This window comes from Camelus bactrianus, chromosome 6 (genome assembly GCF_048773025.1).
Source record: "Camelus bactrianus isolate YW-2024 breed Bactrian camel chromosome 6, ASM4877302v1, whole genome shotgun sequence".
NCBI classification, from domain to species: Eukaryota; Metazoa; Chordata; class Mammalia; order Artiodactyla; family Camelidae; genus Camelus; species Camelus bactrianus.
Window position 1 is genome coordinate 64,916,554 of NC_133544.1, and position 23,784 is coordinate 64,940,337.

Below are 23,784 nucleotides of genomic sequence, written 5' to 3' on the forward strand. Positions count from 1 at the left end.
AAGGTACAAAGAACTGATGAAAGGAAGTGTGGTTAGTTACAGGGCCACACCAGGATGCTCTTTCTTTGTGCTGGGCTCAGCTAAGTAGGCCAGTTACCAAAGGATGATTTGAAAGAGTTGTCAAAAGCTTTCCTTCAAAATGCCTCTTCTTTATAATGCTGCCACTAACTGAAATGTTAACCACTCTTAGAGGCTCATCCAGCTTTGTCAGAAGGCAAATAGGCCTGGGAGGGTAGTATGGTTTTCAAACATGCCAGCCAGCTGAATGCAAGTTGATAAGCACAAACAGAGCAGTGAGCCAACAAACGGCAATGCCTGGACACACATCACGGGGAGGTTCTGACCAAGCACAGCGAAGAGATAGACTAGAGCCCAGGAAGAAAGCAGTGAGGGAAGGAGGTGCTCCAAGAGAAGAAGCCGAGTAAGAGTGGACTCCATGGGTTGTCTGGGGCTGGCAGGACTAATTGGCCGTGGAGTGGTGGCAGCAGAGGAAGGGCTATTTGCTGCTGCACTGTCAGGATGGAGGGAAGGAGTATGTGGCTACCCTTAATCATGTCAGACGTTGAAGTAGGGGACTGAAGGAAACCAACAGGAAATATAACTAGGGCTTAACAAGAAAGTGCAGCTATGGAACAGAAACTGAGACCAGCGTACAAATTCAGATATCCCTGAAGGAGAGTAGCCAGCGGGGGAAATGACTGCAAAGCAAAGGGACAGGGGCAAGACGGGTCTGCGGTGGGGGGATGTGGCCATCAGGTGCCAGAAGTTAGCCCTTCCTCCCTTATCTTCTAACACTTTCTCTTCCTCCTTTTTGCCTTTCCTTCATTCTGTCCTGCACCACATACTTCCTCATCTCAGCTCTCAGCTGTCTGAGAAGCAGTCAGTCAAGCAGGACATGGGGTCCCACAGCCTTTCATTCTAACCTTAATCGGTGCCCCAGCCTTACTCCAGATTACACAAAAATGAAGAAATTATTTCATCTTTCTTTTTATTCTACAAATATGTTAAGTATAAACATCCAAAAGGAATGGGCTGTCCCTTGTGTGGTCTCCAGTGCTTTGGGGAGGCAGAACCGAGCCCCCAGGAATGTGAGAGGTTCATTTCCGAAGAGCTAGTAGTAGTTACTGCGCAGAGTTCAACGGCTCAAGTCAAATCCTGGGCATGTCCCCAAGTGTGTGGTAGGGCTTGGGCTCCAGCTCATGTGGACAAATAGGGGTGGAAATTATTTGAGATGACAACTGAGCAAAAGAAGACCCAGCACTAGAAAGTTCTGCTGGGAGAGAAGTAGGGAAGGTGACGAATGGGGAGCCTCCTCTTCTTTCTGCCACCACCTCAAGGCAGAGGCACGTGACCCCAGAAAGAGGCTGAAGTAGGTAGCAGTTTCTTGGCTCCCATAAGAGAGAGGCCAGACCACTCCAGGGCCAGTTAACTGGCCTTGCCAGGCAGCGGAATACTGGCCACAAGAATGGAGACAAACTGTTCCAGTTTCTGTGCCGCTTGTTTCCCGGCCTCTAGGACTTCCTCGTGATTAGCCTTCTCCTGGTTTTCATAATCTAAGATGGCCTTGTTCGTGATGAGGGAGAAACCAAAGACCCGCAGTCCGCAGTGCCTTGCGACGATCACTTCTGGTACTGTGCTCATGCCTGACGTGGAGAAGGAAGGAAACCAATCGTCAGGATCTGCAGATGACTCTTTTCCTCACCCGTTAGCCTCACCTCCACTCATCACTTCATTGACAATTTCACATCTCAAAAAAACACCCAAAGCAGCTAAATCATTCTCGAGGTCAGGTTGTTCTGTTGCCTTAGAGAGGTGGGCCTTGGAGGGTCTTAACATATTTTTATAAATATTACCATTGCAATACTTTATTTCTCTATGTTTGTGGTCATACTAAAGTCAGTTCTAATAATGCAGTTCTATTTTCCAGCCAGGGGTACAGAAAGTAGCTATAAAGATATTTGTTAGAATAATCTTTAGAAACAGTCATCAAATCATAGAAAGGTCATCAGCATTACAGTGGTTAAAGCCCTTGGTGCTGGATGGTGCATCGATGTTACAACACACCAAACCCCCCACCTCATTTAAAGTCAGTTTAATTCAGTCCTCCCTTAAGTCAGATCGTCTTTCAATTTACTATCTTTCACTCCTTCCTATCCTTTGTTACCAGAACCCTCCCTCTTCAAGCCTCCAGCCAAGTTCCCCTTCTCACCAACGGCATCCGCCCCCAGCTTCTGCAGCAGACGACACTCTGCCACAGTCTCAAAGCTGGGGCCCGCCACCATCACATAGGTGCCTTCCTGTAACTCTCTCTGCTCCCCCATTTGTTTCCAGGTACTGTGAGCCTTCCGCCTCATATCCCGGTCGTACGCATCAGACATCGCAGGGAAACGAACTCCAAACCTAGGGCACAGGATGGATTATCCAAGATTAATGGATTACAGTGAGCTCTCTCCTCGCTCGCAGACAAGTCCTTAAAGCCAACCCATTTATACACAAAGGAGCAGGATAGGTACCTTTCCTCATTGGGCCCTCGGAGAGGGTTCTCACCACAGAGACCAGGTAGGTTGATGTGATCGCGGATCAACATGATATCTCCAACTTCAAACTTGGGGTTGAGCCCTCCAGCTGCATTAGTGACCATTAGGGTGTCCACACCCAGAAGCTGGAAAACCCTCACAGGGAATGTCACCTTAGAGGCAAAAGATAAAAGATCAGAGAGTGTTCTTTAAAATTTCATCAGTCAACTCCTGCAGATGAGCGTGACCTACATCATGAAAGAAGAGAAAGGAGGGAACCAAAAATCTACCTTGCCCAAGTAGGTAGGTAATAAAATAAGATGGAGAGCTCTCTTTCCCTTCTTGCAGACCCAGCCAGGCTTGTGCCCCCGATTTACCTTCCAGAGTGGGTAGCCTTCATACAGGTGGAACCTGCCCTGCATCATCACACAGGCTCTGCCATTCAAGAACCCAAACACCAGTCGACCAGCATGACCTGGCACTATACAAAAAAGGAAAGGAAATGAATGGAATGATGCTTTCATACAATGCATATCCACTGAGCACCTCCCATCAGCCAACTCACAGTGCTCAACATGTGAGGGTGTCATTAACCAAAAGAAAACATTATCATCTCCACTCTCAGAAAGTTTAAGTCTGATGGGGAGACAGAAATTAATCATAAAACTTACACGTAAGTACATCCTGAGATTAGAGCTATGGGAGTAAGGATGTTCAATGTAAACATACATCAATTTCTTTTTAAAGAAATGTCAAAAGAATGAGAAAGCCACACTGCAAGAGAATAAAAATGAGTAAAAAGTAAATGGGTAATAATGAATGCAGTGAGTGTTATAATTATAGGCTTCTTTTCCAAAATTCTCAACATGTGTATTTGTATTCATTACCCTAATGAAACTATATGCCTCCTCCTCACTCCTGAAAGAGAGCTCATGGTATATTGAAGCTTCCTAAAGAAGTTACAGACAAGGGAGAAAGGGGCTGATGTCAGACCCATACAAATCTCCTCCTTTTTGACCCACAAAACAGTCCTGTGGGAATACAAGCCCTCAATGGGGCATGCAGGGGCGTGGGAGTGCAAAGATAACTCCTCATACAGACACAGTAACCATTACTACCATTTCCCTTATCTGGCATTTCTCCTTTAATGGACATGGCCAACCTATCCCTCAGGGAATGGATGGTCTGGGAGAGGGACCAAAACCAAGGAGAGTTGAGGGATACTCAGAGGTTGAGGAGCTTATATTAAAAAAAAAAAAAAATACCAGTGATAGAGCAGGGGGGGACACAGTTAAGAAAACCCAAATGGAGTATAAAAAAATTAGTTGATAAAGTTTAAAAAAAATTAATCCACTTATCACTTGGTGCAGTGCCCTTCTCACTGGGGTTAGGAGTGGCAGGTGGAGCCAATGTCCCTACTATCTCCCTTAGAAAACTTTGCTCTCCCTTCTTTCTTTTTAATATTGCCTTCTCCAACCCCCATTCCCTCCTGCCTGCTCTAGTCTCCCAGTCTTGCTCCAAGGGGTTTGGGGAAAATACCTGTTCAAAGTCTTAGCTCTCCAGGGAAAAGAGGAAGGAAGGTAGAAACTTGGAAAATTAATGAATAAGCCAAGGGAAGTTAGTTATCCGAGAAATTAATAAGTAAACCAAATAAACTACCCTTGCCCTTCACTTGTCCCTGTTTCACCGTCCCTTTTCTAAGCCTTGCCTTAGAGCTTTAGGCTGCTGTGAGGATGCTGGGTATACTGTTCTCAGGTCCCACAGAACTGCACTGTGCAGAGGGTGCCTGTCCCCCTCCAAAGGGCCAGTGAGAATCAGGTCTTGTGTATTCACGTATTATCTGGGTATTTGTCTGCGAGAACATGGCAGTCAACACGTGTTCATTTGTTGCTGTGACCAGTGTGTGCTTTCTCCCAGGTCTGGAGCTAGAGCTGGGAAGACTGGGAATGGCAGGAACACATAGGAGAGGTCTGATTTTGTCCTGGGAGGTTACAGGCACTGCTTTGTCCACTTAAGCTATGGAATAAAAGAAATGAGACGGGTTTATGAGGATGTGGTGACCATGGCATGTGTGGGGAAAGAGGGTGTGGGGGAAGTATTTCAGAGCTTAAGGAGTTGAGTCATTAAGGCATAGGAAATATGGCATCATTTAGTACCTTGGACACACACATGCCCTGTCTGTTACAAAATTTCTACCAGGGGATTTTCCCTCTAAAGTCATTCTGAATCTTGGTGGGGTTTCCCTTCTCTTACAAGAGTTGTCTCTAGTCAAATGCTACAGAGGATAACCAGAAGTAGGCAGCTGTAGAAGCAATATCCCCCCAGTAGAATCCCATCAATATCCCTCAGTCCCATCCCTCCTCCCCCTTGCCAGTACCTGTACTTCTAGGAAAGTTTGGTATCTCCTTGTAGTCAAAGATCTGGGTCTGAGTTAATCTATCAGTCAGACCTCCTAACCCAGAACCACAGATCACTGCCACTTGAGGTCGGTGCTTGGTGTGAGACAGAAGCCATTTGGCAGTGGTCTGATAATCTTCATATGTGAATCTAGGGGGGGAAAAAAGGAAAATCAAGGTAAGTTTCACTCCCATCCCAAGGGCATCATAAACTAATGACCTTCAGTGTAGAAAGGCTGGCAGGGGTATCAAGGAGACAGGGGACCGAGAAGCTGGCCAAGGAGCTGCCCAAAAGGAGGCTCTTCTCTCTCAGAAGAGGCCACTCTAAGCTCACCTACCCGCTACTCCTCTTTCTGAAAGTCTGACGCAAAACTCCTGCCTCATTCCAGAGCCTGGCAAGTTAACGATGCTTATGTTTCCACCACCAGCCCCAACCCCAGTTTTGCTACTGGCAGGATGAATATGTCTCCTGTGACAAAGATTTAGAGAGAAAGGGCTTATAGTCTACAGAGAAGTACAGTGAAATAATCACATCAAGGACTGTTAAAGGGCTGGGCCAGAGGATGAAAGATAAGAAGTACACTCAAAATGGAATTAAGACCTTCTTTAGGGAGGGACAGACCCAATACAATCCTCCTTAGTACCCTACCTATCTGCTAGAAACACTCAAAATGTAATTAATTACCCTGAGGGTAGAGATAAACCTAATTTCCTTTTGGACCCTTACCCTCCAGCAGTCAGACAAATAATAAGGGCTAATAAATGTTTTGATTGACACACACACAAAAAAGCCATATGAACATTCCTAGTAGAGGTCTATGTGCCAGTTAGTTCCCCAGTATCCTTAATTCTGTGATTCCCTGGACCCACACAGATCCTTATCATATGGAATTGCAAGGGGTATTCAAGACTACATTCTAAACAAGTTACTGCACAAAAAAAGCAAAAACCCAGGCCACTACTCTGGGTGTCAGTGGCTGGAGCAGAACTGACTGCCCATGTTTCTCAGCAGCAGTTTGTGAAAAATAGACTCTGGAGCCCACCCCTGCAGATGGATAATTCTGGAGAGAGGCCTGGAATCTCCAGTCCTTACAGAAGGTGTGCCTCAGGTAATTTTTTTTTTTTAATTGAAGTATAGTCGGTTTACAACATTGTGTTAATTTTTGGTATACAGCATAGTGATTCATTTATGTGTGTGTGTGTGTGTGTGTGTATTCATTTTCATATTCTTTGTCCTCAGGTAACTCTGATTCATAAATTCACAATTTCTGGTCTAGCAGGAAGCAGAACTCAACCTGGATTCTAGTCCCAATTTTGTCTTTTTAGAAAAGTAACTTGTGCTTCAAATTCTTTCCTCAAGTATAAAGCAAGGGAATGTAATCGACCTCACCAATCCTATAGGCTCAGTTAGAAAATGAATTAAAAACTTGCTCACGAGCTTGGAAGACCTTTGACTCCATAAATCACGGTTCAGTCCACAGCACTTGAGCCTTTTCCCCGACTTTTCCCCCCGCTTGTGTTTTCCTCCTTGCCTTTTCCTATCTTTCCTTCTCTTTACCAAGGGCCAAGGATCTTTGCCCTTCAGAGACCTAAAGACTTACACTTACTCAGAAGCCAGATATCCCCAAGAATCAGCTGGGAATTTTTCTCACAATTCCAGCCCAGTTCTGTCACACCTATCTGGAAAAACCAAGCGTGGGTGGGGGGAACTAAGGTGTGACAGAGCTGAATACAATTAACCAAGCTTCCAGAGGAAGCCTTTTTCCTCAAAAGCAGTGTCTTTGAAACCAGATGACTACAGTACACCAGGCTACCCTCTGGGAAGTAGCTAGGTAAGGGATGAGGTGGGGGAAATAGAACTGAGGTCACTGGATGATGAAGAGAGAAGCAGTGAGATGGTAAAAGTTAATCAAACAGCATCCCCAAGAGGTGCAAAGTAAATGAAAGAAGTGTGAAGCTCTGGCCACCCAGCACCTCTGGCCACAGCTTACCCTCATTGGCCATCAGTCTCCCAAGAACTTTCTCAGTCCCTGGGCATCCCAAAACCACTGTGATCCCTAATGCTGGAGATTTAGGCTAGGAGTTCCAGGACCAAAGCAGAAATGAGCTTTCCAAGATGGGGTGAGGGAACAAGGCAGTGTCTGTTGCCCAGATCAACGAAAAAGAATTTCCTTCTCTCCTAGGAGACTCCATCCCCAACTTAATTGGACCTCTAACTTGGATGGAAGAGAGGTGTTGGTAAGGGAGGTAAGCAATCTCTCTTCTGAAGGCGGAATCCTAAATACGGGCACAAAAGTATCACGCGGCTTTACATAGACTCTAGAATAGGAATCCGTGATGAGCACATGGGTTGAGAAGACCTCTTCCTGTGGGGGTGGGGGTGGGGGTGAGTATGCTCCCTCTACACTCACACATAAACGTGCGCGTTGGCACGCACACGCGCACACACACACACACCCCGGCTCCTTTTACTAGCGGACTACGCTCTACTAATCTGTCCCCTTCCTGCTCAGGTGGCGCCACTTTGCTGGATTCCCGCGCGCGCCCCTGCCAGCGCTGGCCGCCCCACGGCTCTGTCGCCTTGCCCCTGACACTAGGCTCCGAGCCGGGCCTCTCGGCATCTCCCGGGCACTCGCTCTCCCTCCCGACCCCCTGGAGGCCCAGAATGCTGGGTTTCCTGGTCTCGAAGACAACCATTTCCCCTCCCCAGGGGCCCCCAGGGTTCCCTGGGCCTGGTGCCCGCCTCACCCGATCTCCATTGTCCCGCCGACGCCCTTTCGAAGAGTTTGCCCTTCTCAGCTAAGATCTGCTCAGCTGAGCTCAGCCGCTGTTACCCGGTGCAGTCCACACAGTTAGCGCACTGTTCTCACCGCGCTGGCTTATATACCGCCAGCGCCGGAGTCCCCAGCCAATGGCAGGAAAGTACGCAGCCGGCCCATCTCCATGGTGACGTGCCCTGACTCAATTGCCCCAGGCTAAACTGTAAATCTAATCCGAGTTCTTTCCAGCTGCTTTACCTTTCTCGCGCCCCACCCTACCCCCCGGGTGTAGGGGGAGGAGGGGAGCATCCAGCGTTTGGCCTCGGCACTCATTGCTTACAGTAGGACCGGAGTTTCCAGCGCGGAAACCTGTGAGGGAAGAGGGCTAGAAGTCGGGAGGAGAGCTCCCGAACCATCTAACTGCAGCCCAATTTCTGGTTGTGCCTACAGCAAATCGTGAGAGATTTAAAAAGAGAACATATTAAACCTTAGGTCGCGCAACCCCAGAATAAAATTAAGTGAGCCTGTGTCTGAGTTGCTTCCCGGACACAGGAAACAGGGTCGAACCTAGCAAGAATGACGATCTGGAGGTTACAGGATTTGGGAGAACATATCCGGGTCTAAATCTTCTCTCCAGATGGGGAGAAGAAAAAGTTCTTCTCCGGCGAGAATTCCCGGATCCTTGCACAAGGATGCAGCAAATCCCCTTCTCCAGGTGTTTCCAAACTCTCTATAGATATTAAGCTTTGGGATTTGGAAATGAGAAATGGGAATTCCCCGAATTATATGATATTCATAAAATACTTCCATGTATTCTTTACTTATTATTATGGATATCTTAAAAAAACTGTATATGGATATCTAAATAAATAAAGTTAATAGTATTTACAAAGTATTATAGTCTATAGCAAATGTTCAAATGTTGGAGAATGTGAGTATTATTGGGTAGTGTTCCAACAGTAAGCCAAAACCAGCCCACAGCCTGTTTTGGTAAAATAAAAGTTTTACTGGAAAACTCATACACACACACACACACAAATTCCTATATCCCCCACACAGACTGGGAAAGGATGGGGAGGATAGGGTGGGGATGGGATAGGGAAACAATCCTTTGTGTTACAGACAGACAGTCCCTTGATTTACACAATACTGGATCCAAGCAATTCAAATAACTAGAGAAGGACTCTTCCTCCAAATGAAAATTTCTGTAACAGAACTACACGATATAATGTCTTTGTAAGACAGCTATTTCCTGCCTTCACTTTTACAAGTTCAACCAAGTTCACATACAATCACAAATCAATGGTCCTTGCTTAGATATTGGAATCCTCCACCCCTTTCCACTCTCCTAAACTCTAACATTTCCTGCTTATCGTTATACCATCACCGTGTCCCAAGTCACTGTTTCCCAGCCCTGCTTCTGTCTCATTCATGTAACAAATACTTATTGAGCATTAACTGTATACCAGAACTGTTCTAGTGTTAAGGACATAAGAGTAATGACAATGTATGTAAAGGCAAAAATAATATATATAAAGAACTGAGCTCAGTGCCAAATGAATGGTTATTTGTTTATTACTATTATTATTATCCTTATTCATCCAGTAATTTTAGCAAAGGTAACAATAGGGTGATGTAAAAATAAAGTTTTGGAGGGGTATATAGCTCAAGTGGTAGAGTACATGCTTAGAATGCATGAGGTCCTGGGTTCAATCCCCAGCATCTCCTCTAAGAATAAATGAACCAAATTATCTCTCCCAACCAAAAAAAAATACATAAATAAAAATAAAAGTTTCACCTTGGTGATGTGACTCTCTACAATTGAAACCTTGAAAGCATGATTTTGAATGTTAAGTTCAGTCATAAGTAAAAAATCAGCCTAAGGTTGATCTATCAATATTTGACAGCTTAAAGATTCTTTTTAAACACGCCAAATCCAATCCAGTTTATACAAAAAACAAAATTAGGATATGATTACATCTAAGAAACTGTAAACTTAAGCAATTAATTTTAATTGATTCTGTCTAAAGTAAGTATATGTAAACCAAAAGAAAATAATCTGCAATATACTTACAAAAGGAAAACTGGGGGACAGGCTCAGTCTTCTGTAGTGTTTCTTCAGTGTCATTTGGGGAAGAGTCTGCAGTATGTATACTTTCTGGGCACCAAAGAAATGTACTGTTATATGAAAGGCAAGGACAGTTTACCAGACCACATCTTGGCCAGGGTGATATAACCTTCAGAACTATATAACATAATTTATTCTGAATTCAAGTTCAGCAACCAAGCTTCTGCACAATCATTTGGATCCCCAGTCTCTTTAATCTCAGATTCACCAATGGCCAGGTGAGGAATCTACCCTATGAAGCCCAGTAGGCCTCCTCACACCACGTCTTTATCTTGTGGTCTATCCCACAGGAGGGCCCATGCTCCAGGTTGCATCCTACCACTAACCTTAGTTTGTTTACATCTCTTACTGCTGTCTTCACAGGTTTTGTTTGTTTGTTTGTTTGTTTGACCTTTAAGGTTACAGATTCAGGCATTCTGGGAACATGTATCTGGGGCACCGTGAACACTGGTATACAGCGAACACTTAATGGTCAAATCTATGAAATGTCCATTAAATGTCTATTATTTATCTTTAGGCCATTTCAGGCCAAGTCCCCATACTCCATTTTGATCTGTTTTCAACACTCCAGAGTTTTCCAGTTTCTCAATTTATAGGGCACTTAGGACCTCAGCAATTTTTTCACAGCATCCCTAGGTCAGAAGAAATACCTAAGAGTTTTGCTTCTAAGGTAGTTGGTGCCTAACAACCTAGTAACCATTTGGGAAAAAAATATAGACAAGTTGAAATAAATAATATTTTTTTTCTTAAATAACCATGATTAGCTACTAATGGAATGTGTGTGCCTATTGGGCACTTTACAACTTCTCAAACCTTGGAATCCTGCACTGCTACCCTCATTTCCTGTGTCCTGCTAATTTTCACACCGTGCTTACTTTTTTATCAGAGGCACCCCCTAAAACCCAGCTTCGCAAAGATATTATTGTTGCACAATCAACATTCAAATTGTGAATTACCTTGGGCTAGCAGTTCACATAGTATACAAGAGATGTTGAATATTGTTGTATTTCCCTTAAAATTTTTAAATATCCCATCGTACCCCCATGAATCTGCACCTTGGCACAGAGTTTGGGAACTGTGGCCCCAGATACTCCATGCCACCTCATTCCTGAATCTGTGTAACATAAATGACTCTAATCAAACCACCTGTGAATGAATTCCATCTCCACCCTTTACCTACCAGCTGAGTGATCCAAGGCAAGTAGAATTCTTACTATGTCTTGGTTTTCTTATCTGTAAAATGGTGTAATAATAGTACTTACTATTGTTGGAAGGATTATATAAAAGGCCAGTTAAGTGTTTAGATAAGTACCTGGAATTATAGTAAGCACACAGTAAATGTTGGCTATTAATATTATCCCCCATTGTCTCTTTTTGATCTCTTTAGACCCACCTAACTAGGAATTGGATCAGAACAAAAACTAGAGGTACACCCAGCCCATCAACACCAACTTTAATCCTGCATTGTTTACAACAGCAGCCACTTGTCAAATGTGGCCATTTAAACTTAATAAAATTATGATGAAATAAAATTAAAGTTCAATTCAACTGCTCAATAGCCACATGTGGCTAGTGCTTACCATATTGCATAGCACAGAAACATTTCAATCATTACAGAAAGGGCTATTGCACAGCACTGTTCTTATCTTATCTAGTCACTGCTACCCTGTATCTACATTTTAAAAAGCTGGAACTATGTTTTATGCTGTACTTTTACATCAACTCTAGAGTGATTGTAGCTCATTACTGCCTTATTACCCTCTCTTCTATCTTATCAAGGGACTCCCATGTCCAGGCACACACTCGTAACACACCCATCTTCCACACTCAATATCAAGGAAACTGGTATGCTTATGGACTGGGAAGGCATCTCCAGATAGTGACTCCTAAGGTCAACATTCACAGAAGCAGGCTCAGCCTCTTAGGGTTCTTTTCAGCGAGGGACCTATTTCATTCCTTCCCTCTCGACAGAGATTTCTTATTCTCTCTAGGTCACAAGATAGATGTTCTATTTAAATACCTACCCCACTACCACCCAGAATCTTTGACTTCCCACTTTCTCCAATTTTTGACATTTTAAATATTATTTTAGTTTAGTCTTTTCCCCTGTTTAAAGGACCACTTTCATTTCTTTTCTCTGTAGGAGATCCCTATCTGTGCCTCACTCAGCACAGGAACAGACTGAAGATACATACACTGACCTAACACTGAATTCCCAGAAAGGGAAGCTGACTAGACCCCAAAGGAAGGGGCAAAGCACTGGAGCACAGGAAAGACATGGAACAGAAGGAACAAAGGTACAGAGTGATAAACAGAAATAATCAAATATTCCCATAAAACCAGACCACACTCCATCCAACACCATCAACACCCACCCCATCCCGCCACCCTTCATCTTGCTTAACTCACGCTACATATTACCAAAAACATTCTTCACCCCAGAAATGGACTAAGGGATGGTGTTGTTTTCACACTGGTGGTAAACTACCACTTCAGGAAAGGGTAAAGGAGAAATAGGCTACGCGGAAAAGGGAAATCAAATCGAGACACTGGAGCACAGGAGCCAGGCAGACGTTTCCAGCCCCGTTCCCTGACATCTACGCAGTGTGGTCATTACCACTTGGCTGGAAGCTTGAAGAAAAAACTCTTCCAAATTTTTGCAGTTTATTTCTTTATATCCATCTGTTATGGACTCTTACAGACTATCTCAAAATGCGTATGTGGAAGCCCTAACCCCTTAACCCCAATATGACTATATTTGGAGACAGGGCCTTTAAAGAGGTAATAAGGTTAAATGTGGTCATGAGGGGTCCTAATTCAATGACTGGTGTTCTTATAAGAAGAGGAAGAGACAGCAGGGATGTGTGCGCCCAGAGAAAAGGCCACATGAGAACACAGTGGAGAAGGCAAGTATCTGCAAACCAAGGAGAGAAGCCTGCTGACACCTTGATCTTGGGCTTCAAGGCTCCAGAACTGTGAGAAAATAAATTTCTGTTGTTTAAGCCACCCAGTATGTGCTATTTTATTATGGCAATCTTAGCAAACTAACATACCTCCATAGCCTGATTTTTCTCAGTCTGAGTGAGAAGACCCCAACCCATAACTAAGATACCTGATGCAGGGGTAATATTGAACTTAACTACCTGTAGAGTCCTGATACCAACCAATCAGAATCAATGCCAGCCATAAACAACTGATGTCAGCCACAATGGAGTGTCCCAGCTGAATTTCCAGCCTGCTTGGGACTGCAGCTGACAATACTGCTCAGTACACAAATTTACCTCAAGATGAGTCTTACATTAATTCATCGATTAATTAGCCACTTATCAAGCAACTTCTGTATGCCAGGCATTGAGCATAAAGGGCTCCATCCCAGATACCATATATTCTGCCACCTCTGCACTTCTGCCCTTTCCAGTCTGCCTAGCAGAAGATGTGAGTGCGAAAGTATTAAACTATGAGTCAGAAGGCCTGGACTTTCAGTCCCATTTCTCTTACTTAGCTTAAGTGACTCTAGCTCACAGAGCCTCTATTTCCAAATCTGCAAAACAAAAATAGTCCTGCCTTCCCTGTCCATATCATAGTGGGTTGTTTTTTTTTAAGTGATGGAGGTACTGGGGATTGAACCCAGAACCTCCTGCATGCTAAGCATGCGCTCTACCACTGAGCTATTACCCTCCCCACCACAGTGAGTTTTGAAATCAACTGAATATGGATATAAAAGTGCTTTGTTAACTGTGAGCAAATTACAAATATTATTATCATTACCTTTTGCATTTTTTTGCCTACTGACCTACTCAGGATAGAGCTCAAATTCAAGTTATTCATGCATGGTAATATAATAATCTCTTATATTTTTAAAGTTTTCTCTGGCTGCTCTAGCTAGAAGTGATTTCTTCTTTCCTTGAACTTGTATTACACTATTTAATTCATTTCCTATGAAGCATGTGTTGCATCATGAATTTCTAGTGATGACACTTTTTCCATGTAATAAAAGTTTACTAACGTTGATAGTTTATACTGTGAATTTTCACATCATTATGTCTCCCTACCCAGACTCTAAGTTTTTTAAGGAGTATCTTTCACAAAGAGTAGATATATTACAAATGTTTATAGATGATTGTTGAAATTCTACCATTTGCAGTAGGTTGAAAGCATGGCTATAATATTTTGCAGCTCCTCCCATCAAGAATTGAAGTCCATTCCCACACACCTTGAATCTGGGCAGGACTTATGACTTGCTATGACCTAGAATGTGGTAGGAATGAGGTTGTTCTAGTGCTGGAGTCTAGGCCTAAAAATTGCCTTGCAGCTTCTCCTTTCACTCTCTTGGACCATCACCCTAAGTACCACCATGCTATGAAGAAGCCCAGCCCATCCAGCACGTACAACTGCCAGACATGTGAAGGAGGCCATCTTGGATCTTTCAGTTGTTTTCAGTCACCTCTGACTGTCCGCTCACGAAGGAGCCCAGGTGAGACCAGCAAAAGAACTGTTCAGCCAACCCGCAGAATCATGAGGGAAAAACACATCATTTTGTTTGGATGTTGTTCATTACACAGCAATAGATAACAGAAAGCCAGAAGAGTTATTCCTCTCCTTCATGTGGATAGGATACTCACCTACCTCTTCTATGGCCCTTCTCACAAATTACCTCTCTCTCTGGCTATGAATCTTCTGACCACTACCAGACCACTACCAATGCCACTGAGGGTGAGACAGAATTTATTGATCCTAGTGTTCTCCTAAAGAACTGTGCTGGGAACTGTAGAGAGTTGGTGATGGGCCCATTTACAGCATAAGTAATGGCTCCTTCGAAGGGAATTCAAGTCCCAAAGGAATTTATTGTAAGGTAGTTTCATACGAGAGCACTTAGAGAGCCACTGTACTTCCCTTAACCCCATCTCACACCTATATGGGCAGAGGCTAGTCTGGCATTAAAAGGGATCTGAGCAGGAAGGTATAGCTCAAGTGGTATAGCGCATGCTTAGCATGCACAAGGTCCTGGGTTCAATTCCTAGTATCTCCTCCAAAAAAGTAATTGAGTAAATAAATAAATAAGCCTAATTATCTCTCCCCACCCCAATAAAAAGGGATCTATAACAGATCATATTCAGGGACTATTCCATCATAACTTGCCTTCGGTGCCTCACGTATCAGTCAGAGAGGATACTCTTCCTATTAGCTAACATTTACTTCTTCATTTACTTCTTTAGCCACGCTTTCTCATATTTAAGCTATAATGAAAATATCACCAAGAGTCTAAACTAGTGAAAATAAAAATAAACTATTCTACTCATTCATTCCTCTAGGGTCCTTGGTCCAACTCTCCATCTCTCCTACATTTTTACAAGGATAAAACTAGATTGAAATGACATCAAGTAGGGTTTTGGCAAGGGTGGGGAGAGTCACAAAAGAACAGGTTTTGGAATGTATGTGTAACCAAGGTGCAAATAATGAACCCTGCTCGCCCCCAGAGGAAACACTTGAGCATCTGCGTGCCAGGGACAGCAGAAAGAGCAACAGACTGCACCCGTGTAGAGATACAACCACTTCCCCATTTTGTATCTAGAGGTTCCTAAGTTCTTAAGAGTCTCTGGGTCCTAACTATGTCTGCGGGAAAGCTGTGTCTGAAAATCAGGACCCGGGTGAAGTCTCCAGCCCCAGTAACAGCCCCAAGTGCTAGGAAAGCAGCATTTTCTTTATTATTAAATATTTAGAGCAAGCTGCACTTTCCTCAATGTTAGGCTCAGTGGAGAGGCTTCTAGTTAAGCTAATCATGGTCCTCAGAGTTGTTTTTTCAATTCCTTGTCACCTCCCAGATGTAAGGCAGTCATAATTTGGGTTATCATATGGGGAAAACCCAAGTGTGGTTCAGGCTCCTATAAAGACTACGTGTTCTCCACAGGTTGGAGAAGACTAGTGGGGGCACTGTCCCCAAAGACTGGGTATCAGAGGTTACTGATAGACCTTTGGGGTTCTGCTTTGGCTTCTAGGAAGGGGTAAGGTAGAACCTTCATCTGAGGGGCTCTTCAGGAAAAGGAAGCCATCTTAGCATTATTCTCAGTCAAGGAGACCTTACATTTAGTAGAACTGAGCTAAAATGATCGCATTTGTAGCAGTCAGATATTTCCCCAGATCATGAGCTGAAACTATCTTCCTTCAATCTCTGGGTACTCCCTTCTACAACAGTGAGGCCCTTTCCTTCCTGTACTTGCTTAACTAAAGGAAATTACTTCAGTAGCTCTGTAAAACAAAGGTCTCCTCAAGGTGACTCACTTTTACTCTATTATCCACCCAGAATAATCTACTCACCCTACACTTACAGGACTTACAGGACTAAGGAAATCCTCCGAAGTCATGCCATAATCATCATGACTGTTTGCCCTACTCTACCCTGAAACACCCAACACTGTTGAAATAGCAAAAAAGTTCCTTTCAGCTATGGGGCCCCTATTCATGTCATCTCAGTCTGGGTACCCATTTAGTACAGCACCTGGGTAGATTTGGAAAGCAGTCTTATCTGCTATTCAAGTTGAACATGGATGAATATGGATGAACAGGAGAGTGAATAGGTGGATTGGCTGTATGTTTAAACGTCTGAGCTGCTTAAGGTCTTTTCCAGTACCTGTCAGAATAACGTCCATTAGCATTCACGAGACTGAGGCTGAGGGCAACGTTGAGACAAGTGTAAAGACTGTCTCACCTGCCAAGCGGATTTATTTGTGTATCCTTGGACTTAATCAACTCAGTCAAAAAAACTCTTAGCGTGCAGGTATGTTTAGAACTAGGGGTCACAAAACTGAGCAAAACGACGAGAACTCCTTGTAGTGATTGAGACAGACTCATAGAAAGATAATTTCAAAATTTAATCAAGGGCGGTGGGAGGGTGGAGTCTGCAAGGAAGCTTCCTGGAGAAGCCAATCTTGTGTCCTGTTCCAGAAATGACTCCAGAATTTAATCCATCCTCCTGGCACGTCTTCACTCTAACTTTTTACAATTATTCCTTTGAGAAGGGTGGCTAACTGATGCCCACCATTCCTCCTCTTGGTGCATAAAACATCTCAAACTCCCGCACTCTTTCACTGCCGCTTCTTGAGCCACGCCCCCGGGTTCTGGCGCTAAGTTCGGGCCAATAAAGTTGCACTCCAAATCATCGCAGGACCAGGGAAGGGAAACCTCCAGCCAATGGGAGGCCAATTATAATCACAAAAAGGAGAGAAGTCTTTTAGTGGTGTCTTTGGATCAATGAGCAGCAATAATTATGCGCCCACTCTGGGCGCTTAACAGAGGATGAGCGGCTTCCTGAAACACGTGACCCGTGAGCTGAAGCAGCCCTGCCCCACCTCCTGGTCTGGAGGTAGCGCGATGGGCCACGCTTCCAATGGCTCAAAGAACTTCTTGTCACGTGCGGTTTTTGCAGGCCCAGCGGCCTCCTGAAGGTCATGTGACAGTTGACGTTAGCACGACGTTCCCCAATGGAGAATAAGAGCTGCCTTCACAGGACCAGAAATTGGTTTATCTCGGCGAATAATAGCACGGGGGCGGGGCTAGCCTATCACGTGCTGCGGGGCGGAACGGGGCGGGGCAGGCCACTGGTTGCGGGGCGAGCTGGGCGCGCGGCGCGCAGGCGCTCTGGGGACCCGGTAGCGGCGGTGGCGGTGGCGGCGGTGGCTGCGGCGACGGCAGCGGCGAAAGGAGCCGGATCCTTTGCCGAAGCAGGAGGCGGCGGTGGAGGCCATGGCGGCAGATGGAGAGCGATCTCCGCTGCTCTCCGAGCCCATCGACGGTGGCGCCGGCGGCAACGGATTAGTGGGGCCGGGCGGGACTGGGGCTGGGCCCGGGGGAGGCCTGACCCCCTCCGCACCACCTTACGGAGCCGGTAAACATGCCCCGCCCCAGGGTAAGCCGGGGCGGGTCCGAGGTGTTCCCAGGGGTACGCTGAGAGGCGGAGGGGGCGGGGCCGAGGGCGGAGGCGGGGCCCAAGCGCCAGGTGCCGAGCTGGTGCACCTGTGACCCGGTGAGGCTTCCTTCCCTCCGCAGTCGCAACCGGAGCTTGGAAATGGAAGGGGGTTCTGAGGCAGCTGACCGAAGCACTGATTATGAGAAGCCTCCGAGCTTGGTCAGAAGGGTCGAGGACCAGAAAGAGTTGCCTCACCCGTGGAGCATCAGTGGGGGTGTCTGCAATTGAGGCCAGCCCTTCTTTTTACCTTCCTCTCCAGCATTTCCCTCGTTCCCTGAGGGACACCCAGCCGTGTTGCCTGGGGAGGACCCACCCCCCTACTCACCCCTGACCAGCCCGGACAGTGGCAGTGCTCCCATGATCACCTGCCGAGTCTGCCAGTCTCTCATCAACGTGGAAGGCAAGATGCATCAGCATGTAGTCAAATGTGGCGTCTGCAATGAAGCCACTGTGAGTTATACATATCTATGAAATGGGCCCTGTTTCCTGGATCCTCTTTCTGATCCCTTGATTCTAGACCCTGACCTTCAGGCGTTAGCCAAGTGCTCATCCTGAAACCCAGGTTTCAGTTCTAGGAGTCTCACACAGCCATTTCCCCAGAGGCACTCCTCAAAGCTAATGTTTACCATCCCTCACCCTATCCTGGATACTTAAGCCTAGTTTTCATTTGCAAATCTCAAGTTATATTTCATTTCTCTGTCTTTCATTTCCTTTTCTCCTTGATTTCTGTGTCCTGGCTAAGACCTTGTCTTTCTGATCTCTCCTCAGAAGGTGTTTTTGGAGGAACTGGAAGGGATTGAGATTAGACATTTGCTTACTGATATCCCCATTATTCTCTAGCCAATCAAGAATGCACCCCCAGGGAAAAAATATGTTCGATGCCCCTGCAACTGCCTGCTTATCTGCAAAGTGACTTCCCAACGGATTGCCTGCCCTCGGCCGTACTGGTGAGAGGCATTAAGTTGGGAAGGGCATCAGTGGGGAAGATTGGAAAGCCAGAAAAGGATGAATGTTTATAGAGAATGTAAAGGTGAGAGAGCCCAGTATTCATTTAGAAGGAGAAAAAGCTAAGGACTGTTGTGCCTCTAGACTGTTACAGCCATCTTTCTCATCTCGCAATAAAATGGTTGAGATACAAGTAGTGTCCTTTAGGAAGATGGAGAGTCTCAGAGGCTGGGTGAATTGTCCTGAGGTAAAAGGGAAATTAGAGACCTGAAGTTTAAGCGGTGCTCTTCCTCTAGGATTCTCTGGGGAAGGCTTAGGGAGCAGAATGCCTTAAACGTACAGAGAATTAGAGGGACTTAGAGAGACGGGAATGGGGAATGTGAAGAAGGGATACTGTAGGGATCCTTAGGATTAAAAACTTCTTAAAAATAGTCTTTTTCTCCTGTACAGCAAAAGAATCATCAACCTGGGGCCTGTGCATCCAGGACCACTGAGTCCAGAACCACAGCCTGTGGGTGTCAGGGTCATTTGTGGACATTGCAAGAATACTTTTCTGGTAAGATGAGGTATTGGGAAGCCCTGGGTGTGGGGCTGAGAGGAGGAATCATGAATATATTTCTGAGTTGTGATAATGAATCTTGAAGAAGTCTGTTCTCTGAGGACCCATCTCCCACCCTCCCCTCCCCAGGGCTCTCATTGAAATGAGCCGGCTTCTTGTATTAATTGGTTTCTCCCTCCTTTTTTCTCCATAGTGGACAGAGTTCACAGACCGAACCTTGGCCCGCTGCCCTCACTGCAGGAAAGTGTGAGTGATTAGAGAGTGGCATCGTTGAGCTGCTAATTGGGTAATATGGAGTCAAAGCTACAGGGCCATTGCAAGCATCCATTTCTGTTTGCCTCCCCACAGGTCATCCATTGGGCGCAGATATCCACGAAAGAGATGTATCTGCTGCTTCTTGCTTGGCTTACTCTTGGCAGTCACTGCCACTGGCCTTGCTGTGAGTAACCTTGACCCAACCCCTTTCATTCTGCAGCCTCATCTCCACAGGCTAAGACTGGGGAAATGGCTGCCCTTAAAAGAAATGAAAGAAACTGAGGAGTTTTTGTTTGATTTGTCTTGTTTTAATGTGTAGATGAGCTGAAGCTGAAGGAAACTGATAAAACAGTCTTCATTGTTACTATCGCAGTAAAAAACAGTTATCTTCCTTATGGAGAAGTGGCTTAGATTGAGTTGTTATTAGGGATCCTGGCTCAGTTGTCATACATGAAGAAAAACTGACAGATGTCTGGGAGTGTTCCTGCCTCAGGGAAGGGAGCTGAACAACTGGGCCATTTAAAAGGTCCCCGAAGGTGGCTACACATGGATAGGGGACAGAAACTGAAGCTTGAGTCCTGTGTTACTGTCACTAGGGCTCCTGGAAAGTGGTGAGAGATCAACAGTAACCCCATCTTTCTTTCTCGTCTTCGTCAGTTTGGCACATGGAAGCATGCACGGCGATACGGAGGCATCTATGCAGCCTGGGCGTTTGTCATCCTGTTGGCTGTGCTGTGTTTGGGCCGGGCCCTCTATTGGGCCTGTATGAAGGTCAGCCACCCCGTCCAGAACTTCTCCTGAGCCCCACGAAGACCCACAGACTGTGCCTGGCCCCTCCCTGGTGGGGACAGTGACACTATCAAGGGAGCGGTCATAAAAGGCTCCCTGGGCTTCTACTAAGGGGAGCCAAGCAGCTGCCTGCCTTTTCGCTGGGGAGAGGTAGGAAGGAACCAGGCCCTCACCTAGGTTTGGAGGGTAGGTAAGACCACTGCTGGCCATCTGCTTTCCTCCAAGGGTTGCTGTGTTTAGGGTGAAGTAGGCGAGACGTTGCCCCTAAACCTGGGTCCTAAAAGACAAGGTTCAAGCCTTGTCCTTCCTATGTGCTCCCCGAGAGCCATTCCTGTCCCTTACACATTCCAGGGCAGGGTGGGGGTGGGTAGCCCTGGGGGTCTCCCTCCCTCTTGTGCACCGTTAGGACCTTGCTGCTGCTATTGCACTTCACCAGGGGCTGGTTCTGGTCTCAGCACCCAGTCTCCTCTCCCCCCATTCCGTGTCCTGTGGGGGTGGGGTCAGCCGCTGCTCTGTACAGAACCACAGGAACTGATGTGTATATAACTATTTAATGTGGGGTACGTTCCCCTAGTCCTTTCTTTCCCACAATTCCTCCTTTCAACTTTACCCCCCAGTCGCAGTATTTTACTTGCCTGGGTAGGGTTGCTGTCATGGGGGAGGTTAGGGACTCATCCTGTGCTTGTAAATAAATAAGGTCATGACTACCCTTTTCCAGTTGTTCATCTGTATGTGTGAAAAGATGAGGGGACTCTAGCCCCACAAAGGGGTAGAATATAAAGACAGCAAGGCTGAAACTATGGCTCTTTATTTTCACATGGACAGCTCAAAGGAAGTCATCAGTAGTTTTTGTTTGATGTAAAAAGAGGGAAAAAGAAACCTACACGCACACAAAATCCTTGGGCTGAAAGGAAACCTAAGTCTTACTAGAAGCCTGGTTAAAAGATTTGTAGTTTTAGTAGGGAAATACAGTGCAGATTTCTCTAGAGAGCAGTTTCAAAGAAGTTTGGGGGTTAAGAAATGTAAAGCTAGTTTGGTGGGCTTATTTCCCAGGCTCGAAGCAATTTAGGGGAGGTGTCACAGTGCCAGGTAGAGGGTGATGGGACAGTGGTCACTGCCCAGAGCCTTGGAACGGATCTTGCTGTCACACAATGCAGGCAACAAAGAGTGAGACAACAAAAAATAATCAAGGCGCCAACCGACGTTTTTGGATCGCGCATTCATCATGTAGGTCCAAAAGGTGTAGGCATAGGCTGTATTAGGGTAGAGGTGCCGGAAACTGTCAGCCAGTGGCACGGCCTGCAGCAATTCCCCAAAGCCTTGACGCTCTTGGGGAGTGAAGCCAGCATTCTTTTTGTTCCCCTTTGGATTTCGAAGGTCAATTTCTTCATGAGCCACATTGAGGTCCCCACAAAGCACAAGGGGCTTGCGGGAAGCCAGACCCTTCAGGAATTTGCGAAAGGCTTCATCCCAACGCTGCCGGTACTCCAGGCGTACCAGACCTCGGCCTGCATTAGGTACATAGACTGTTACCAGCACAAATGCATCAAATTCAGCCACAATCACTCGGCCTTCTTGATCATGTTCCTCCTCACCTACAGGAATGAAACAGCCAAAAAAAGCTTAAGAAAAGGAAAAGCAGAGAATAAAGGAATCAAGAATTGGGACCGGAGTGGGATATCAGCAATTGGTTTGGAAGAGCTTGGGCTTTAGGAATCAATGGGGTCTCACCAATGCCATAGGAGACTTTGATTGGGCACTGGCGGGAGAGTAGGCCCACACCACTGTACCCTTCCTTGTCTGAAGGAGCTGACCAGTACTGATGGGGTAGTCCAGACAGCTCTTGAAGTTCAGGTGGCAGTTTGTTCTCTGAACATTTGGTCTCTTGGAGGCACAGGATATCTGGGGCTTCCTCCTTTACCCACTGTGAAATGAAAGGTAGAGAAAGTAGTATCAATTCAGCAGACATTTGTTGAAGAATCTACGTGCCAAGTACTAGAGAGAGACAGGTGAGAGTTTCTGGGCATAAGGGGTTTAAGTCTAGCAGTACAATACTTAAAACAGTTACAAACTATGTAACTGGCAAGGAGGGAAGAAAGGGTGTTACATGCAACACTGAGATTTTTTTTTTTTCTTATAGGCAATGGATAGCCAACTAAGATTTTTAGGCTGTTGGAAATGCTGGAGATACAATGGAGCAAGTCCAGCATCAAGGTTTTTCTGACATGCTGGGGAAGAGATGAGAACTTTAAACAAGACACTGGCAGTGGGACTGTCAGAATGGCATTTAAGAAATACAAGTGGTATGACTTGGTGAAAATTCTCCTTTTACCTTTTCCACAAGAAAACTAACTACATATGAGAAAAATTAAACCTAGTACTGGGGGCTAAAATGGGAAAAGGCGATTAAACGCCAAGATCAGCCCCTGCTCTTCCCTCAATTCCACTCACATCTAAACCTTTCTTCTTAATCCAGGCTCGAAGCCCATCCACGTTCCAGGAACAGATCTTGAGCGTGGCTGATTTGCCACTGGGTGAGGTTTTCTGATCTGGGGGGTCCTCATACAGGGCTGCTCCCTCTCCTGCTGCCTCTTTTTCGGTTTTTTTTGCTCCCGTCTTACTCTTCTTGGCCTCTGGTTCTATAAAATAAGTAATACATAGTGATAAAAGTTGGCGGTATCCAACTTTGATCCGGAGTTAATGAGACCCACTGAGAGCCTGCAGTTGCCGCGACTTCACAAACTGCAAGAATATGGAGTCGGTCTGTACTTCCCCTTCATCGCGGAGATTATAGCCATCCCCATCGCAGTCTCTAGGGAGAGGGGCCCATTTCATTCTCTTACCAGTTTTGGGCTCTTCCCCGTCTTCTGCCACCGCTCCCTTTTTCCCACGCTTCGGCATCACTGTAACGTACGCCTTTCTGCACCAGTTCCAAGTCGCCCACCGAAGCAGTATTTTTACCGCGTTGCCTATACACGCAAAGAAGTCGTGAAACCAGCTAAGGCAGGGGAAGACTCCTCCCTCGGGCGCCCCCGCACCAGGTCCCGCCTTTCAAACCACATTATCCCTGAATCTTTTCCCCGCCTCCGTGCACCCTCGGCCTTTCAGCCCCTCCACCTCAGGATTAGATCATTTATACTCCCTTGTACCCTCCTCGCGAGATCTGCCCTCCAGCCAATCAAGGGACTCAATTTAGGGTCCTGATTTAGGCTTGCGGATCGGACGTCCAGAGAAGGCCCTGTAATGGGCAAAAGAACAGCAACCCTGTAACTGACCTGCTCGGGTCGCAGCCTGGCTCCTCCTTATCCCAGCACAAAGAAGGGAGCACGCTGTGCCCCCACGTGGGTAACTGGCATGGTCACGTGACCTGAGGTGCGCACCACACGGCTGAGGACTGCTGGTGATTGGCTTATTTGGTACCACGTGACCAAAAGCTCAGCCTTCCCGCCCTTCTCTGTGTCTTCAGGGCACTGA

At 45.9% G+C, this 23,784-nt stretch overlaps 3 protein-coding genes across 5 annotated transcripts; 1 reads left to right on the top strand and 2 right to left on the bottom strand.

Moving 5' to 3' along the window:
• Positions 1–971: 971 nt before the first annotated feature.
• Positions 972–7,926, bottom strand: PNP (purine nucleoside phosphorylase). Its single transcript, XM_010949688.3, has 6 exons — positions 7,661–7,926; positions 4,894–5,063; positions 2,894–2,997; positions 2,514–2,689; positions 2,210–2,400; positions 972–1,643 (listed from the first exon to the last, which is right to left on the bottom strand). The coding sequence occupies exons 1-6, from the start codon at positions 7,669–7,671 to the stop codon at positions 1,426–1,428; spliced, it is 870 nt and encodes a 289-aa protein (XP_010947990.1). The 5' UTR covers positions 7,672–7,926; the 3' UTR covers positions 972–1,425.
• A 9,464-nt stretch (positions 7,927–17,390) lies between these two features.
• On the top strand, positions 17,391–21,022 carry PIP4P1 (phosphatidylinositol-4,5-bisphosphate 4-phosphatase 1). Of its 2 annotated transcripts, none has more exons than XM_010949689.3 (7): positions 17,391–17,702; positions 18,022–18,212; positions 18,603–18,709; positions 19,158–19,263; positions 19,460–19,512; positions 19,615–19,705; positions 20,179–21,022. In XM_010949689.3, exons 1-7 carry the CDS (start codon positions 17,540–17,542, stop codon positions 20,320–20,322), a joined length of 855 nt encoding a protein of 284 aa, XP_010947991.1. In that variant the 5' UTR covers positions 17,391–17,539; the 3' UTR covers positions 20,323–21,022. The 2 variants fall into 2 exon arrangements, with proteins under 2 accessions (XP_010947991.1, XP_074221956.1); XM_074365855.1 differs by having other exon boundaries at positions 17,393–17,681.
• An 80-nt stretch (positions 21,023–21,102) lies between these two features.
• On the bottom strand, positions 21,103–23,728 carry APEX1 (apurinic/apyrimidinic endodeoxyribonuclease 1). 2 transcript variants are annotated; one of them, XM_010949690.3, is made up of 5 exons: positions 23,586–23,728; positions 23,154–23,279; positions 22,762–22,949; positions 22,042–22,234; positions 21,103–21,905 (listed from the first exon to the last, which is right to left on the bottom strand). In XM_010949690.3, exons 2-5 carry the CDS (start codon positions 23,209–23,211, stop codon positions 21,388–21,390), a joined length of 957 nt encoding a protein of 318 aa, XP_010947992.2. In that variant the 5' UTR covers positions 23,212–23,279; positions 23,586–23,728; the 3' UTR covers positions 21,103–21,387. The 2 variants fall into 2 exon arrangements, with proteins under 2 accessions (XP_010947992.2, XP_010947993.2); XM_010949691.3 differs by having other exon boundaries at positions 23,460–23,599.
• Between the last annotated feature and the right edge of the window lie 56 nt (positions 23,729–23,784).